The sequence below is a fragment of the Parasteatoda tepidariorum genome, chromosome 12 (genome assembly GCF_982258835.1).
Source record: "Parasteatoda tepidariorum strain Cologne lab strain chromosome 12, Ptep-v5.0, whole genome shotgun sequence".
Taxonomy (NCBI): domain Eukaryota; kingdom Metazoa; phylum Arthropoda; class Arachnida; order Araneae; family Theridiidae; genus Parasteatoda; species Parasteatoda tepidariorum.
Window position 1 is genome coordinate 1,592,856 of NC_141766.1, and position 12,756 is coordinate 1,605,611.

At 33.6% G+C, this 12,756-nt stretch overlaps 2 protein-coding genes across 2 annotated transcripts in view; one reads left to right on the plus strand and one right to left on the minus strand.

Moving 5' to 3' along the window:
- Positions 1-2,848, minus strand: part of LOC107449503 (uncharacterized) — a 114,476-nt gene extending 111,628 nt beyond the window's left edge. The window contains exon 1 of the mRNA XM_087155848.1: positions 2,736-2,848. Within this exon, the coding sequence (XP_087011974.1) occupies positions 2,736-2,784 (49 nt within the window). The 5' untranslated portion in view covers positions 2,785-2,848. The remainder of the gene's footprint in view (positions 1-2,735) is intronic.
- Positions 2,849-5,199: 2,351 nt separating this feature from the next.
- On the plus strand, positions 5,200-8,871 carry LOC147800892 (uncharacterized). The gene has a single exon (XM_087156053.1). It carries the CDS (start codon positions 5,200-5,202, stop codon positions 8,869-8,871), a length of 3,672 nt encoding a protein of 1,223 aa, XP_087012179.1.
- Positions 8,872-12,756: the final 3,885 nt, after the last annotated feature.

Genomic DNA, 12,756 nt, shown 5'->3' on the forward strand with positions numbered 1-12,756 from the left:
ACCGTCGTCGAACAGCTGACCATTTTTTTTGAGTTTATGACTACTAATGTTCAACTCCATAGCCTTGTAATTTTAAACCCGGTCCAGAAGACAAGGTAACTCCTAGATCAACTATTGGGAGAAATTTGCTTTCGTGGTGGGCTTTTTTGATGGAAGTAACCCGCATTTGCGTTACATGGAGAAAAAAAAAACGAAAGCCACCTATGGTTAGCCTGATGGCAAGGGGACTCTAACTCTTTATTTTTCTGCCTTTGAGGATACTTTACGTCAGCATTGTGGTAGGACTTCAGAAGCGCTTATTTTTAGAATCATTACTCAAAAGCAAATGATATTATATACAAGCTTTACTGAAGAAACCCTAGAAAAATATTATTTCCTTCATCTTGAGAATGCATCTAAAACTTTTTCCTGTAGACTTTCAGAATCAATGATTAAAAGCAAATTATATTATATATGAAATGAATACTGAAGATACGTTAGAAAACATTTCCATTATATTATAAATGCTTCCAGAAATCTCCTTCCCCTCCAAAAGCGCCCACTTTTAGAACCGAACCCATATGTTTTAAAGTAATAAAGTAATATTATATGATAGCTACACTGAGGAAACGCGTAGATAAAGATATTATTGTCATTACTATTTTCTATTTTCTTCAAGTTATATTAATTGATGTATTACTACCTGTTTTTATAAAATATTGCTTCCTTTTCATATACTTTTAATTAGTATGCATTTACAGAAATATATATATTTCCTATATAAATTTCTTTTACAAATTTTTTTTAAAATTTCCAATTTATCAAAAGTGGTCTGCATTTTTGGAATGACTCATATCTCTTTAAGCTTCACTCTTGGCACAAATAGATTTTGACAGTCAGAATCTGAGAAAATATCTTTATTTCGTAACATCTTAAACGACGTTTGACCTTTGCGCCAAAAGTTAACTATTTATGCTCTAATTGTTAATTCAGAAACAATAAAACACAAACTCAATGTCAAGACTACTTTCTTTCAGGTACAAAAGATACTGGCACATGTAAATTGTAATTTTCTTAAAATACCAGATGATCTTCAGCTCAAAACCCCAAAACTTTATTCTTCTTTATTCATTTTGCAATAATAATAATAATATTAATAATAAAACACGAGTATAATAATTTTACAGAAAAGACTTATCCTTAAACGTTTCAAAAAGTCAATTAAGTCTGATTCTTGGAAAAAAAAAACAGCTCTTAAAACTTAGGGTGAAGTCAATCCGGGTTAAGTTTTCATCGAATTTCTGATAATTCCGCAGTTAACGTGTATTTCCTTTTAAACAAAAAGAAAATTAAATTAATAATTTATAAACATATATATGACCTTACTAAATCTAATAAGGAGAGAAATAATTTTTTTCCTTCCTTTTTTATAATTCCACATTTAATGTATATATCATTTTAAAGTAAAAAAAAATATATATAATAAAAAAAAAATCCAAAATTAAAACCATATAGTTAATAGATAAATAAAAAGATTAATATTTAATATTGTGTTTTTTTATAATTCCACATTTAACGTCAATAAAGTAAAGAATAAAGTTCCAAGAGAGTTTCTCAGAATGTAAGCAAATTTTCTCTCAACTCTAATCTTGAAGGACACGAAAACACAATTCTTTAACATATAATTTATTGAACAGCATATTTTAGAAGTGTCAAAACAAAAATGAAATTTTAAAATCTTCGTGTTCTAAAAATAATAGGTTTCTTTTTTTTTTTCAAAGTGTTCTACGATAGCCAGTTCTAAACGGGTGAGTTTTCAAACATTTTAGCAGAAATTTATTTATATATAATCGGGAGGAAATATTCCACTTTAAAACTCATTGTAACACCTGGTAAGGCCTCCATCGTAAAAAATAAAATAACTCTAAATATGATTTTAACTACACTGAAAAAAATTTCGATTCAAATTACGGTATCAAGTACCGGCACTTTGGGTGCATCATCCGTAAAATCCATTTTTACAGTAAAATACTATACCATAATTTTTGTAATATTGTTTAAGTAGAGTTATTCAGTGAATTTACGGCAACTATTACTGTTAAATTTACGGTATTTTGAATTTTTTTTAAATTATACCCTGAATGCTGGAACTTTTTACCGGAATTTTTAACATTGCACTTTTATTAAATTTTCACAAATAAATTGGTATTTATTCGTAAAATACAAGGATGTCATTCAAATATCTTGAATACATATATTTTTAACTTTTTGATAAATATCTTTGTACTTTCTAATTTACGCAAATTGAAATTTTTCAGCATCATCCAAATCGGTTTCCATCAGTTTAAATAATAATAAAAATGAAATTAAAAACATATTAACACAAATGCGCGAAGCTAATTTATGTACACAAAATTACTAACGGCATCAAATTATTAGTTAAAATTTTTAAGTAAAAAGCGTAGAAGTATGTAAAATATATCAGGTGCTATTTCAGCGAAAGTGAGTTAAAAAAATGCCAAAAAAAGGACGGAGTCCTTTATAGCTTTAGTTTTTCATATTTTTAGGGTTGAATGATTTAGCAAACGGTCTGTACAAAGTTTTGAAAGTATTTTTGCTTGATATTATAAGAAAGGATTCTTAAAAGAGAAACCAAACGCCCTAATGAAGCCGTTTTAACGACACCGTCAGAAGAAATATTTTGTAGATAAAATAAAGAGTGATTTCGCAGATCATAAATGAGTGGAATGACTTACTGGCAAATGTAATGCCGAAGATGCTTAGGAGGAGCAGACCTTGATACATTCCTTATTCGACGGAGAAAGCAAATGATAAACAAGTTCAATTTTTCTGCTAGGGGGCGCTGTTCTCGAGTAAATCAGGTTTGAAAACTCGGAGGGAATTACGACCCATTGTTAAGAACAAAATTTATCAAAAAAGAAATCCGTCACTAATTCTTAATCTATCTATCTATCTATCTATCTATATATATATATATATATACATAAAGGAAATCTGATGGAATTAGTATTTTTAATAGAACTTATCAGCAGACCCCGTGAAAAACACAAAATGTTAATTCGAAATAAATTATTTGATGAAAAGGTGTTACTCTATTTAACGCATTTACACCAAAAAAGAAAGGTTTTAATATTGCTTGCATTTTATGCTCGCTCCCAACAATGCATTTTATTTTTAGAAAACGATTTTTTTACGTTTCTGTAAATTTTTTTTCTGTAGTTTATGAAAATCGAAAGAATTTTTTCACTTTTTCCTAAAATTTTTCACGTTTTAATTATAATTTAATTGCAATTTAAATATTTATAATATCTTTTTTTTGTAGTATAATACAAGTGACAGGTACATTGACGTCGTGAGATTAAATAGTTTGCGACGAGCTATCTAGGCAGTTATTTTTAGCTGAGTCTCCTAAGCACATTCGTAAATATTTCGATTGTATTCTGACATATATGTCTTACAGTGAAAGTCTCTTTTTTCCAATAAATACTTAGGACATTGGAGCAGCGCCATCTGTAACTTTTGAGGAAGGCGCATGCGCTCAATGAACGAGAGAAGGAGAATGTATGTAACCATCAACAAGAGAACATCTTCTCATTATCATAACTAAAAATAAACTTGTTTGTTATTGTTTATCGAATCGTTCAATCAACATCCATCGAATTGACAACATGGTGCCGAAACCCGGGACACTGAAATTTCGAGAAAAACATTTTTCAGTCTAATAATCGAACCCCATCGCAACGTAAACCGAAACTTTTCATAGCGCAAACATGGATGCGCTTATGAGAAAACGTTCAACATTAAAAGGTAAGTGCACTCGACTTACAAATAATATTGAAAAACTATCATCCACAACATATGATAATGTCACTGTGCAAATTTATGCGACGCAAGCTGACGAGCTGTGGTCCGAACTCATGAATATTCATGAAAATATAATGTGTACATGTGATGAAAAATGTATTCAAGAAAATGAAACGGAATTCAACATAATGGCCGACAAAATCGAAACATTAAAAATAAATATTGCGCATATGTTCAAAACAGAATCGAAATTAATGGAAAGCGAAAATAATAATAAAGAGTCAAATACTAACATCAAATTGCCGCGCCTTGATTTACCTACTTTTTCTGGTAATTTTTGTAACTGGATTTCATTTCGAGATATTTTTTTTATCTACCGTTCATAATAATTCATCACTAAATAATGTTCAAAAACTGCAGTACTTAAAATTGTCTTTAAAGAGTGAAGCATTAACAATAATTCAAAATATTCAAATATCAGATGCAAACTATGCTAAAGCGTGGAAATTAATTAACGATCGCTATGAAAATAATGTAGAAATAATTTATTCTACTTTAGATAAGCTTTTTTCTCAGCCGAATGTGCAAGGGGAAAGCGCGCAAGGGTTGCGTAAATTAATAGATGTAACAAATCAATGCTTAGATGTGTTGGAAGTGATGAGTCAGCCCATAGACAAATGGGATACCATACTTATTTATTTTTTGCGTAAGAAATTGGATTCCGAATCTTTGAAGGAGTGGCATCTGTCACATAAAGATCGTTCACTCAGATCGTTTTCAGAATTTAAAGCCTTTTTGGAACTGCGTGCTTCTGCTTTAGCTTCGATTAATGTAAACAAACGAGTAATGCCTATTCAAAATAAATATAAATCGTTTAGTAAAAATGAAAATGTATCATCGCATTTAATGGTTCCTCAAATGTGTTTATTTTGTAAAGGACAACATCAAATTTATAAATGTGAGGATTTCATGAAACTTTCTTATAATCAGAAGAAAGATTTTCTTGTAAAAAATAAGATTTGTAAAAACTGTTTAAGGGGGAATCATGTTACATCAGCATGTATTAGTAGTGGTGGGTGTAAAAAATGCGGTCTAAAACACAACACATTATTGCATATCGATAAAAATCAAAATACAAATGTTAACGTTACATCGGAAACGGTAGTTGAGCCGATAGTATCAACACACTGTTCTAATTTTAAAAATAAGCAAATTTTATTACCCACAGCTATAGTTCATGTTATTGATTCTAGTGGTAATTTTCAAAAATGCCGTGCTTTACTAGACAGCGCGTCACAATCGTCATTCATTAGTGAAGAATGTGTTCAAAATTTAAAATTAAACAGAAAAATTATTAAATTACGCATTTCGGGCGTATCGGGAAAACAAACTGCTATGACAAATGGTTGTGTAACTGTAAATTTAATTTCATGTTATAACAAAAAATCTGTACTGTCTGAATTACATATTTTGAAAAAGGTTACTTGTGATCTACCTCAGTGCTCAGTAGATACAAAAGCGTTAGATTGTTTTGATTCATTAAAATTGGCAGATCCAAATTATAATGTTTCGGGACGTATAGATATACTTTTAGGTGCAGATTATTGTTCAGACATATTTGTTGGTAACTGTATCAAAGCACCTCATGGCTCAATCGCAGCACATGAAACGATATTTGGTTGGGTTATTTTTGGGGAAGCTACAACATCTAAATCGAAACAAGATGTTCACGTGCATCATAGTATTAGTGATATAGATTCTTCCTTGCAAAAATTCTGGCAAGTTGAAGAAGTTCCTAATTCTTGCAAGTGGACTAACGACGAAATTCAGTGTGATAAACATTTTCAGGAAACTCATTCCCGAGATGACTCTGGTCGATATATTGTACACTTGCCATTTAAGCAAGACGCAAAACCTCTCGGTGAGTCAAGAGAAATCGCAATTAATCGCTTTAAGCAAATCGAACGCAAACTCTCTCGTCAACCAATCTTAATGCAGAGTTATTCAAAGTTCATGAGTGATTATTTGACATTAGGTCACATGGAAATAGTTCCCGACCATGAGTTAAATACTGCCATGGAATCTGCGTATTACATTCCTCATCATTGCATAAAAAATGAATCGGATCTTAAATTTCGCGTAGTATTTGATGCTTCTGCAAAAACCACAAATAATATTTCATTAAACGATAATTTGTTAATTGGACCAACTATTCAGGATAATCTTTTTAATCTAGTATTAAGGTTTAGAGAAAGAAAAATCGCCCTGAAAGCAGACATTTCTAAAATGTATAGGCAGGTAAGAGTTGCTCCCAATGATTCTAATTTTCAGAGAATTGTTTGGAGAAATTCTCCTAATGAACCAATAAGCACTTATCGTCTGCTTACGGTCACATATGGAACAGCGGCAGCGCCTTATTTAGCCACCAAATGCCTTCAACAATTAGTAAATGATGAAGGACATAAATTCCCTTTGGCTGCACAAGCAGTTATGAAGGATTTTTATGTAGATGATCTTATTTCAGGGGCAGAAACAATTGAAAGTACAATTAAGTTACAATCAGAAATCAATGCGTTTTTAAAAACAGGTGGGTTTGAACTCAGAAAATGGGCTTCAAATGAACCACAAGTATTACAAAATTTGAGCGATGATTTGTTAGATTTAAGTCAATATCAGGTTCAGTCAGAAAAAACAATTAAAACGTTGGGTATATTGTGGGACCCTAAAAAAGATGTATTTTTCTTTAAATTATCAATTAATTCAAAGCATGCATATAATTCTAAACGTTCAGTTTTATCCATGTTATCCCAGTTATTCGATCCGTTGGGTTGGATTTCACCAGTAACGATAGTTGGTAAAATTTTAATCCAAACATTATGGAAAGAAAAGTTAGAATGGGATGATCACTTACCACCGCATCTAGAAAACATTTGGGAAAAATTCAAAAACAATTTGCACAAGTTAGAAGAAATAGAAATTCCTAGATATGTTTTAATCAATAACGCAGTAAAATATGAGTTACATGGATTCTCAGATGCGTCGGAAAAAGCGTACGCAGCTGTTATCTATGTGCGATCCATAAATAGCAATGGAGATATTCAGATAAATTTAATTACGTCAAAATCAAAGGTAGCTCCATTAAAAAGGTTAACGTTACCTAGATTAGAACTATGTGGAGCTCATCTGTTAGCAAAATTAATGTCAGTGTTAATTTCGGGTACAAATCTTTCATTTAATAAAACGCTCTGCTGGTGTGATTCGACAATCGTTCTCGCGTGGCTAAATTCACCTTCCAATAGATGGAAAACATTTATAGCAAATCGTGTCGCGCAAATTCATGAATTCATACCTAATGCGACTTGGCATTATGTGACAAGTTCAGATAACCCAGCAGATTGCGCTTCTCGAGGCATTGGCACAAGCGAGCTTAAAACGCATAACCTTTGGTGGAACGGACCACCATTTCTGGATAAATACGAATACATTTTTCATGAACCCACATGTACTGAAGACAATCAGTTAGAAATCAAACGTGAAGAGAAGAAGTTAGCCAGTCTATTGACTCAAACGAAGGAAGGACCTCCAACATTTGGTCTCCTACAAAAGTTCTCCTCACTATCGAAATTAAAACGAGTGACTGCGTACTGTTTTCGATTCATTGAAAACTGTAAAAAACCGCCTAATGAAAGAAATCTAGCATTTCTCACTGCTTCAGAACTTAGACATGCTTTGATGTTTTGTGTTAAAGAGACTCAAATGGAAGTCTTCAGTGCTGAGGTAGAAACTTTACAAAAATCGAAACCGCTTTCAACGAAAAGCAAAATTCTATCGCTCAATCCAGTGTTACATGATGGATTACTAAAGGTGGGCGGTAGATTAAGACATGCGAACATTTCAGATGCACAAAAGCATCCGATTCTTTTACCTAAAGAACATTCTTTGACCAAATTAATCTTAGCAGACATTCATTTAAATCACTTACACGCTGGTGCTCAATTAATGCAAGCATGCGTGAGACAGCAGTTCTGGATTATTTCAGCCAGATCAGCTATACGTAGCATCATAGCGAATTGCATGGTGTGCAAGCGTCATCGAGCTCAACGATTAACGCAACAAATGGGAGATTTACCAGCTTCACGCGTAAATCCCTCCCGACCATTCACACATTGCGGTGTGGACTATTGTGGACCTTTTTTGGTAAAAATTTCGAGAGCTACCAGAGCTAAATCGTCCAAAGCATATTTAGCTCTATTCATATGTTTTTCAACGAAAGCTGTGCACTTGGAACTTGTCAGCGATTTAACAACTAACTCTTTCATCGCAGCTCTTAAACGATTTATTGCTCGTCGAGGAAAATGCTCACATATATACAGTGACTGCGGCACTAACTTCATTGGAGCAAATCGTAAACTAAAAGCAGAAATTACAACGCTTCTTAAATCATATGAGCACAATGACGAAGTGTCACATTATTCAAGTGAAAATGGAATCGAATGGCATTTTAACCCGGTAAATTCTCCACACATGGGAGGAATTTGGGAATCTAATATAAAATGTGTGAAACAACATCTTAAGAAAATCGTATCCAACGTAACACTAACTTTCGAGGAACTTTATACTGTATTCACACAAATTGAAGCTTGCTTAAATTCACGTCCAATATCACCGATGTCTAGCGATCCAAGTGATTTGACAGCATTAACTCCTGGACACTTTATAGCTGGTGGTCCTCTAACAGCTATACCTGAACCAGACTACAGCTCAACGAAGATGAACTGTCTTTCCAGATGGCAGTTAACTCAAAGAATCGTCCAACATTTTTGGAATCGTTGGCAGAAAGAGTATATCCTTCAACAGCAGCAAAGATCAAAATGGAAACAAGCAAAGGAAAGCTTAATTATTGGTGATCTTGTCCTCATTTCGGATGATAATTTTCCACCAACGAAATGGAAACTTGGTCGAGTGATCTCTGTGCATCCTGGACATGATGGAAAAGTTAGAGTCGTGGCATTAAAAACAGCTGAGGGCATGACATCAAGAGCTGTTACAAAACTTTGCAAACTTTGAACATTTGACTTTAAGTTCATTACTTCAATCAAGAAGTCCTGTATAAACAAATTTTTACTTATTATTAATTAATATGTTTTTTGTTCATTTCAGATTTTCTATGTTGTAATTTGAAAGCTCTTAAAGCTTTCAAGGTGGGCGGCATGGAGCAGCGCCATCTGTAACTTTTGAGGAAGGCGCATGCGCTCAATGAACGAGAGAAGGAGAATGTATGTAACCATCAACAAGAGAACATCTTCTCATTATCATAACTAAAAATAAACTTGTTTGTTATTGTTTATCGAATCGTTCAATCAACATCCATCGAATTGACAACAGACATTTTGTAACTTTAAAGGAACAACGAATTTCAATTACACACTCTATCTATGAAATAAATGTAACGAAAGCATTGGCAAGCAAAATCTATTTATCCGGATCCTTTCATTTTCCAGGCACTTGATTTTCCGACAACTCAGAAGTCTGACTCCGTTTTTCCGACAAGTTCATTTCTCCGTATATTCCTTACGGAGACATTTGCCCGACAGGGCTAAGAGAAATTAAAATAAAATTCTCTGCTGGCAACTGCATCTTTTTTGTCTGGCAACTGCATATAAACTGTTTAACCTTCTAAATAAGGCTGTGCTAGTTATGGCAAAAAATAGTAAGCGATATTTAATGAATGTTTATGTAGTAACTTCTTATGTTGTAAACCTTTCTCTTTGCCTTCCAAAGAACTTCGGAATTTCAGAACTATACTTAATTCTTGGTAGCATTAAAAGAGTTCTCTTTTATAATCATTTTTTCTTTAAATTTTTTTTATTTGTTTGCTTTTTTTATTCTCCTTAATTTTATTTATTCTTCTTGTTCCCTTTTAATTTTTTAACTCTTTTTGTCTCTTTTTATTTTTTTTAATCCTTTTGTTTTTCATTTTTATTTTTACTTTTTCTTACTTAATAATTTTTTTTTGTATTTCAATTTTTTACTCTTTATTCTTTTAATTTTATTCCTTGGTTAGCGTATCCGTAATATTTTGTCAGGCAAAATGAACTGTCGAACAAATGAGTTATTAGGCAAACGGACTTGTCTATCAAACGTACCTGTCTGCGAAAGGAGCTGTCGGAAAAATGTACCAGGCTCCTGTCCATCAATCTATTTTATTATACAGGGTGTCTCAAAAGGTCGTTTACAAACTTAACATGCTGGTCTGTCATATCATGATGAACAAGATTTACATAGGAACTTGTGTCCGAAAATTAAAACTGAGACTGCTAGAGGGCGATAAGTGCAGGTTTGGATGAGGAGAAAAAAAATGATATCGATAGTGATGTTAATATGATTTTTATTATAAAACATCATTACATCACAGCAAATGCTCAAAATTCCTTCCATTCGCCACAATGCACGTTTCACAGCGTCGGCGCATGGATTCACGAACCCGTTCAAATTGGCCAGGAGTGTCACGGACACGTGCTGGCTGCCGCTTCCGCGATCCTGGCGATAAGATCCATGTCCGATGTTACAGGTGTCTAGTACACTATGGACTTCATGTGTCCCCATAGGTAGAAATCCAGGGGGATCGCGGCGGCCATGGGACTGGTCCGCCTCTACCGATCCAGCGATTAGGATAAATCCTATCGAGGTATTCTCGAACAGCGTAGCTAAAGTGGGCAGGCACTCCATCATGCTGAAACCAGATGTTTCGGCGTGTAGCGGCTGGAACGTCACCCATCAGATCCGGCAAAACTCTTTCTAAAAAAATGCGATAGGTATTTCCGTCGAGGCGTTCAGGTAGAAGGTAAGGGCCAATCAACATGTCACCAATAATACCAGCCCAAACGTTTACGCTGAAACGTTGTTGATGTGCATGGGCACATGTACATCTTGAGTTTTCATGCGCCCATACGTGTATGTTGTGCAGGCTCACGACACCATCCCGCGTAAAGCAGGATTCATCAGAAAACAAAATCCATGATGGAAAATCTGGCTGTGCGACCCGCTGTTGCAAATACCAGCGTGAGAATGCAATGCGTTTGGGATAATCGTCAGCGCACAATGCCTGTACTTTTTGGAAGTGGGAAGGGTGTTGCATGTCATCGTGCAGTATGTGCATTATGGTGGAACGAGCTACACCCAAGACACGTTCGCCTTCTCGGAGATTTCTTTGCTGGTTGATGGCATACTCCTGTAGCACGGTTTCCTCTACGACAGGTGTGCGTGTAGCACGTTCTCGACCGATGTGGCTACGTGCTACGAAAGCACCTGATTCACATAATCTGCGGTGCAATCATCCAAACAAAACATGACTTGGCTGACGTCTGTTTGGGAAGTGCTCAAGGTACGTCCGTGCCGCGGCTCGACCATTTCCATCAGCGGCGCCGTATACGTAATGCATGTCGGCCATTTCTGCTTTACTAAACTCATTCATCCTTCACCTTCAACGTCCACGCCTGAAATGATTGTTTTTCCCACTCTCCCGTTTTCTTGCAATTATCGCCCTCTAGCGGTCGCAGTTTTAATTTTCGGTCCCAAGTTCCTATGTAAATCTTGTTCATCATGATATGACAGACCAGCATGTTAAGTTTGTAAACGACCTTTTGGGACACCCTGTATAACACCTATCTAATCTATCTATTTATCTAACTATTAAAAGTACTGAAAATATGGTTCAAACTTAAATCGATTTCTTAAAATGAGCAAATTTAATGAGAAAAAAAAATCTAAAAAGATATTCATTTATAAAAAATTTTTATGTTTTAATAATTGAATATTAAAATATGTATTATAAATTTTTATGTGCATAACTAAAGAAAAATTTTTAAAATCATATGAATATGTAAAAATCACAGATAACGTAATTGGTGATGCGTTATTGTCAGCAAATTAATTTATTGTGAACAATGACGGGAAAAACTCAAGTAAACTTTTTTTAAATCTCTTTTGGAGCTTTGCTCTCTAAGGAAGTGTTATAGTTCAATTGCAAAAAATGGTTGCCAGCTGACGAGGTGGTCAAGCGAACACGCTAGAAATTTTAAATAAGGAACGGAAGCACAATCCTATTTACATATGCTTGGTGACCCGGAAATTTCGACGTGATTCTAGACAATTTTCGTATAACTCCGTAAATATTAGACTCAACGCTTCGAAACTCAAATTTTCTAGAATTCACAGTTTGGGTTTCTTTTTTATTTATATGCATAAAAAGTTTCAAATTATTTTCTCATTGCAAAGAATTTTTAAAAATTCGTAATATAAACTCTATTATGTTAACTTCATATATGCTCTTTACATAGTATGGTTTGGACTAAACAAATGCTTCTTAAATATTTTGAGTGTTTGGTTCCTCACAACTATGGGTATTTTTGAAAAAATGGACACTTACTTTTTATCTGAAACAAGTTTCAAATGAATTTCTCATTGCAAAAAATTGAAAAAACCCCGCAAAGTGTCGTCCTTTACGTTATCGATAAATATGCTCATACCATCTACGATTACCTTTCTCAAAGCTTTTGATTGAACTACGTATTGATTGAATTACTTATTTCTTGACGCATATGGGCATTTTTGGAAATATTAATGCTCATTTTGAAATCCGGAACAATTTTCAAATTAACTCCTCACTGGAAAAAATTATAAAAAATTCGTAATACATCCTTTATTATGTTAATAATATTAATGCTCTTAACGTTGCATGGTTTGGATTAAACATATGCTTCTCAAAAACTTTGAGCATATATTTTTTCACATTTTTGAGCATTTATTAAAAATTTGCTTTCATTTTGATATTTGAGGCAAGTTTCAAATGAAATCCTCATTGCAAAAAATTCACCTAAAAATTTTAAAAATTAGCAAAATTGTCCACCTTTATTTTTATATGTATGTCAATAATGTGGCACTGTTAAAAAT